General features: G+C 38.4%; 1 protein-coding gene across 1 annotated transcript; it reads right to left on the reverse strand.

The window, feature by feature from the left end:
- Window positions 1-3,411: 3,411 nt before the first annotated feature.
- LOC146465795 (nanos homolog 1-like) lies at window positions 3,412-5,385 on the reverse strand. The gene has a single exon (XM_085128072.1). It carries the CDS (start codon window positions 5,153-5,155, stop codon window positions 4,457-4,459), a length of 699 nt encoding a protein of 232 aa, XP_084984198.1. The 5' UTR covers window positions 5,156-5,385; the 3' UTR covers window positions 3,412-4,456.
- Window positions 5,386-6,375: the final 990 nt, after the last annotated feature.

Raw genomic sequence — 6,375 nt, forward strand, 5'->3', positions numbered from 1 at the left:
AAATCTGATAAATTATTTGCAGAAAGCCCAAAACAAACTCCACGAGATATATGAAGGGAATAATTTTTGTTGTTGGCTTTGCGACGCGGCGATTGGTAGTTTGCGTAAGAATGCGTCATTGACCTATTAACACTCTCAAAATATGACTATCTTTGACAGCTTGTCTTTGTTCATAAACGGGCGAGATGGACAGGTGATAATCAAAATCATTTACGCGGGAGTGATGTTTTAGCTCTGTTTGTTTAGAATCGCAAACAGACGAACAGTGAATGTGCATAAAAACGCTCTACTAACACAAAGTTAATTAATTTGTTTGAAAGTAAAAAGTGCAATACAATGCAACCTTTTTTTCCCATCAATTCTTGAAAATGGTATCATGAACTTGTTTGCTTTCTTTGTGAAATCGAAAACAGGACAGGCATATCAAAGAAAGAATATTAAAATTTGTGTGACACAGTGTTGTCAGTCCTGGCTTCAGTTCAAACTTGTTAACACCTAAGTACTAATCCACCCTGATTCCACGGTTCCCAAGTTTTCCTTCCGATTTTTGGCCTGACCGAATTTGGTTTTTTATCTCCTTCCCGTCAGATTGTTTTTCAATAGTACAACTTTTTTTTTCCACCAAAGCTTACCAAAATGTTAAAATTAAGCAAGCATTGCAATTCCACGATCCCAATCAATCGATCGTTGATCAATATGACAGTCACGCTATATTAATTAAAACACCGTACCTATTTGGCCGTGGGATGTTTGTGACAACCAAGTTATTTTGAAAATATGTGCATCAAATATGTCAGATGAAAAGCGAAAGAAGGTAGATGACGCTCATATGACTTTGAAGTCTTCATGAAATCTCCTGAGATATCGGGAAATTTATGTTGAGGCAACGAAAGAAAAGACAACATTTTTGTGAAAAATTATTCTGCAAAATTCAAAATATACGGGACACAAAACTACTTTATCTCGAAATAAAGTATCTGTTTGGCTGTTTTCTCTCTCGTTGACTGAGAATTCAGCGTAAAGCAATATACCGGCTATTTTTGAAAACCCAGTTCCAAAGTTTTGATTAGTTTAGCAACCATGGTATACGAGCCATTATATGGGAAGTTTAGAGCACTCTTCAGGGGGGAAAAAATATCACTAAATCAGCAAGATTTAGCGATTTTACGTGGTTGTTTTTACTAACGCAATTACTCCACTCACGTTTGTTGGATACGAGATGATTATAGCCAACTCGTGTGCGCCTCGCGGCTGGCTATTAACTATCATCTTGTATCCTCACACCTGTCGCCAAAATAAAGTAAGTGATATTGTCCGGAACATGTGGCTTTTGATATTGAAAGCGAAAAACACCCAATGTGTTGAATGCATAACATTTTTTTTGCGTGATTTTTTTGGAAATATTTACAAAATTGTCGCTTTTTTTTTTTTAGACTTGAAATTATAAACCATCGTAGTGAAACATATTAAAAATGCCGAAAAGCAACCATTCGAAGAGAGGGTGGTAATATTCATTCTTCAAAATACGGAAGCATAATCAGCAATTGAATTTTTCCGAGGGAGTGTCCTGGAATTTTTTGATCCTTTAAATATACCAAATGCAGTTGCAGGTGGTCGTGTACATTCCGCGGCCCTCTGATCTGATCAAATCATTTATGATTGTTGAGGGGGATTCCCGTAATAAAGCTAATTTGTATTAACTTTTCACGCCATGTGGCGCCATGTTTTCTATTCTTTTCGGGTCAGTTATCCCATTGAGTGGATTTCTGAACTCCATTCTGTGAAACGCCAGGTGTAAAAACCCAATTGAAAACAACCGGAACTTGCCAAAGATGGCACACGGAGTGACAGCGGTACACTTCCGAAGATTCCCTCAAGTTGTTTGAAATCGCCGTAGAAACATTTAATTTTTTAATTTTATTTTTCAATTCGTTTTATTTTTTTAATTTTTTTTTTCCTTTGTTTTACCTTATAGTAAATCATGCAGGGTAAGGTTGGTTTTCGTGTGATCAGTGAAGAGTAAGCCTGTCTCGCTGACTTCCGGTTTTCGAGAACAATGCAAGAACCCTATCAATTAACGCGTCTACCATTGTATATATTTCCAGTTGTGGTTTGACAGGTAAGTTGTCAAATTTGGCGGGAGATTATCGAGTTTTGCCACTCTGTCGGTGAAACTGTAACGCAAACCTTTCTATCTCTTGACACACATTCTTGAGCTTGAAATTCAGCGAATTTTTAGGCAACCAATTCAACTTGTTATGTGTTTCATTTGAAAAATAATACAATGCGTAGGATCAATGTTACCTCGGTTGAGCAAGATATCAAATATTGAAAGGACACGGAAAATTGGTTGACCACCACGCCACTCGAGACACATACTCCACAGAAAATGCGAGCGACATTCATGATTTTCCGCGTAATGTTAAAAATGGCTGGCAGCACGTTTTTTTTTTCTTTTCGATATAAAACACAAAAGCCCATAAACAGAAGCGTAATTTGAAATGAATTTGCATTACAATGGCGGCGAGTTTGTGGCTTTGAAATGTAAGCGTGTACCGATTGTTTCAGTCAGTAATTGAATTTCTGTTTGCCAGCTTGATTACAGGTAATTTCCTTTTTTTCAAAAGCTTTGACAGTCGGCTGACTTTCTGAATTCATTTGAGCAGTGATTTGCATACGCCATGCGTTGTGTGTTCTATAAAAAGATCAAGCTCTCTGATTATGTCCGCTTTTCTTAGGCGCGAAGCTGAGCCTTTACAAATGTTCAAACGCAACAGTACTGCAAATCAACGGGTTTCTTAAATCAATTTCAGAAATCACGCTTACTTCTTTTGTCATGAAGCGCTGATTTATCGCGCGGAGCGCCTTCTTGCAAAATGAATGTGCCAGCTGTCCTTCGTAGTGACGTAAACAAAGACAACAAAGCCGAGATTTTGGGTTGGCATCAAAAAGTTTCGCTCGCTTCTAAAAGAAATCAATTCACTTGGGAACGAAACCTGTGAATTAAAAGAACCCCTGGGAATGTTTTTGAACGTGACTCAATGGGGCAGACAATTCTCCTCTCCAGAAATAACGACCGTTCGCCATTTTCTTCGAGCTCGCCGCGAGCACATGGTTTGTTTACATTGATCTACAAAAAATTTTGCTCCCATAGTATCATGATCTTTTTTTCATTTACCACTCCGTTTCTTGTGAAGAGAAGCTACGTTTCGAAGAAAAGACGAAACATTTCGATTTCTATCGATTCGTTAAGCTCATCTGATGAATGAACGTAAATACAATCCGACAATTTGCGACGGTTCGGTGAAGCTGAAAGCGCGCGAAAGGACACAATGAGCTTAGTGACTGTGGAATTCGTTTCCTTCAGGTCAAATTTACACAGACAACGCACAAAACCACAGACACTGAAAGTAGAAATTGCAAAACGAGTTTTTAATGTTACTCTTCCTTTCAATAAACCATACAAAATTTCTCCTCTGATATTAGAATTAAGCTTAAATGTATAAATACAATCGTATGCAAACTTCTTTGACGTTAGAATAGAGCAATGTCGGTTTTAATATTACAAAAACTTTTTCATAAACCTTGATTTTTTCATTACATCATTTTCAGCCAGTATTTGGAACACAGCTGGTTAAAAATTAGAATAAAATTCATTCAAAAATCCACCTCTACAACCAGGCAGTATATTAAACCTACTTTCAAAGTAGTGAAATTTTTCTACATCGTAAATATCGACAAATTATTTGAAAAAACCTCCCTTAGAGACGAATTGGGAATTATAAAACACATTATTAATCATAATCTCTCCGTTTCTGGACCAAATTCTTAATCAACACTTTCATATTAAAATACTTTACACTTAGAGGGTGAAAATTCAATATTGTATTCTGCTACAATTCGAAAATTTTACATAGATACATGTTTATTCGATAAGTTAACCTCTAACTAAGAAAACTCCGACCTCTTCAGGAGGAAAATATTGTAATTTCCGCAACATTTACACAACAGCCTCTGTGGGGAACTAAATACTAAATTTAACAATAATCTTCCTGAAATTTCCGTTCTAAATACAGATCGCCGCTCGAATTAACCTAACAAAACATCTGAACATAGAAGGCCATTACACTCAAAATTTGAACATGGCTAGAATGCGAAATGAAATATAACTAACGGTAAAAACACGCCTTGAATGAAAGGGACCTTCATAAAACTTATAGCAGCAATCTGCACCGTCATTTGTGGGTTTTGCTATATAAACGCAATAATAATTTAACTCGCTGCGATCTTTGCGCTGGCTGCACGCTGTCTTGGAAATAGTAAGCGATCTTGTTGTAAACAAATAACATAACAACCCGAATATAAATTTAAAATCGCCATATAAACTCTAAAATTTACCCTTTAAAAATCTTTACATAATGATTTCACTCTGGAGTCTTGGATCTGCAAGTAAAGTTCATCGGCTCCTTTTCGGGAGGACACGATTATTCCTGGGAACCTTGGGCAACTGACCGCCATTACCTTGCGCTTGCTGGTTTTGTGGACAATACTTGATAGTGTGAGACTCATCACCGCTCGCCTTGCAAATTGGGCATGTATAAGCTCTCAAAATTGGACAAGTTGTCTTCCCATCTGGGCCTTTTAACAGATGAGATAGGTAGACCTCTTCGCTTTCGCCGTTGTTTCTGCAGAACACGCACACAGCGCCGCGGTTCGAGACCGGAGCGGGAGCTCTTGCAGACGGTTTAATCCGCCGACTTGGAGGCACAACGGCTTCTTTCCTCTTGGAAGCTGCACTTTGCAATAGAGATGTTGAGTTGAAAGGCTGAAAAGGCCCATCACCAAAGTGATCCGTAAAAGAATCACAGCTACCAGATGATGAATTTTCGGAATCGATGCTGTCAAATCGGTCACGTCTTGGCGGCAATTTGCTGACTCCAAAATTTTCACTCGTTAAATAGTCGAAATCACTGTTCGCTTGTCTCACTCTTTGCACCAGGTTACTCAAACCAAAGTAGTCATTGAACATGTGAAATTCGCTCCTTTGCAGATCGTCCGTCTCTGAAGGACAGGTTAACGACTTTATCTCTTCATCATCCGAGTCCAAGAAGTTACTGGGAATGAGAGTTTTCAGCATCACTTCGCTCAGCGACATTTCTCGTTTCACTGAAGCTTTCGCGATCCCACGTTGAAAGGTCAGGATTCGTTTTTCACTTAAGACGTGAATTGCGGTGTAGAATTTACGTTCTGGTTCCGCCAGAGGGCAGATTAGTGGCTGTTTGTCAATGCAACCCCAAAACTCGCATGGGAATCTGCGGGATGTAGTTTTTTTTGAAGCAGGGAAAGGAGGCGTGACTTTGCTAATCAGTTGTCAAAAACCACCATACTGCGCTTGCGCTCTGTGACGTCAAACGAACTGATAATGAGATACACACCGGGATAATGAAAGGTATAAATTTTCGCGCCTTTCAAAAAGACCTCCATTGTCTTTCCGCCTGACAACAAAAAGCACTGGTTTCAAAACTAAATGAAAAGGTATCCATCAGACGCAATCATTTGAGCATTTTTAGGTTCTTTCTCGCTCGCAATAGGCAAAATTCAAAACCTTTTGGGATCCCCTCCCAAGGAGTTGGGATTCTGTGCGCACCGATGCGTGTCCGATTGATTTTGACAGGTTCCTCTTTTCATCAACAGCCTTGGATTACAGTGTCATTCAAGAGACTTTAGGGCGCCGAGACACTCCAATTACATATTATTTTCGCTCCAATCACAAGGTAGTGTTCAAATACTGATTGTCATGGAAATGCAGTGTACACAATTAAGCAATCTAGTCACGCTGACATTTCACTAATTTCTCTTTCTTAAAGTAATCTTTACCTATTGTATCTTTAGCTCGGGTGCAGCGAAGTGCGAAAATAAACACCTCAAAAGTCTGCTATTCAATTCGTTATTAATTTTGCATTAGACCTTGAAATCTTTGGACCCTCCGCTGAGCTTTGACTCTGAATTTGTTAATTAAAGTTGTTGTTTAGGAATTGTCAAAATGCGAAAAAGTTACGAAGGAGAGAATCATTGCGGTTATTCAATCATAAAACAACAGCGAATCGGATCTCGGGTTTTTCAGGAGTGCGTGATGATAAACATCTATAGGGATCACAACGTGAATAGATCAGTTTAGAGACCTCTCCCGATGACAGATTCAATGCAAAGTGATAAATGCCTGTCACTTGATCGACACGCTGTAACTAGAGGGCTCAAATAACTGCGACAACCGGAAGTCACAGAACGGTCCCAAGAATCTATTTTTTTCTTTTTTTAATTTCACTAATAATTAATTTGTAGAAATAAAAAAAATTGTTGATCAAAAACAACGCC

The sequence above is a fragment of the Pavona decussata genome, unplaced genomic scaffold, assembly GCF_977016875.1.
Source record: "Pavona decussata unplaced genomic scaffold, jaPavDecu1.1 SCAFFOLD_155, whole genome shotgun sequence".
Taxonomy (NCBI): domain Eukaryota; kingdom Metazoa; phylum Cnidaria; class Anthozoa; order Scleractinia; family Agariciidae; genus Pavona; species Pavona decussata.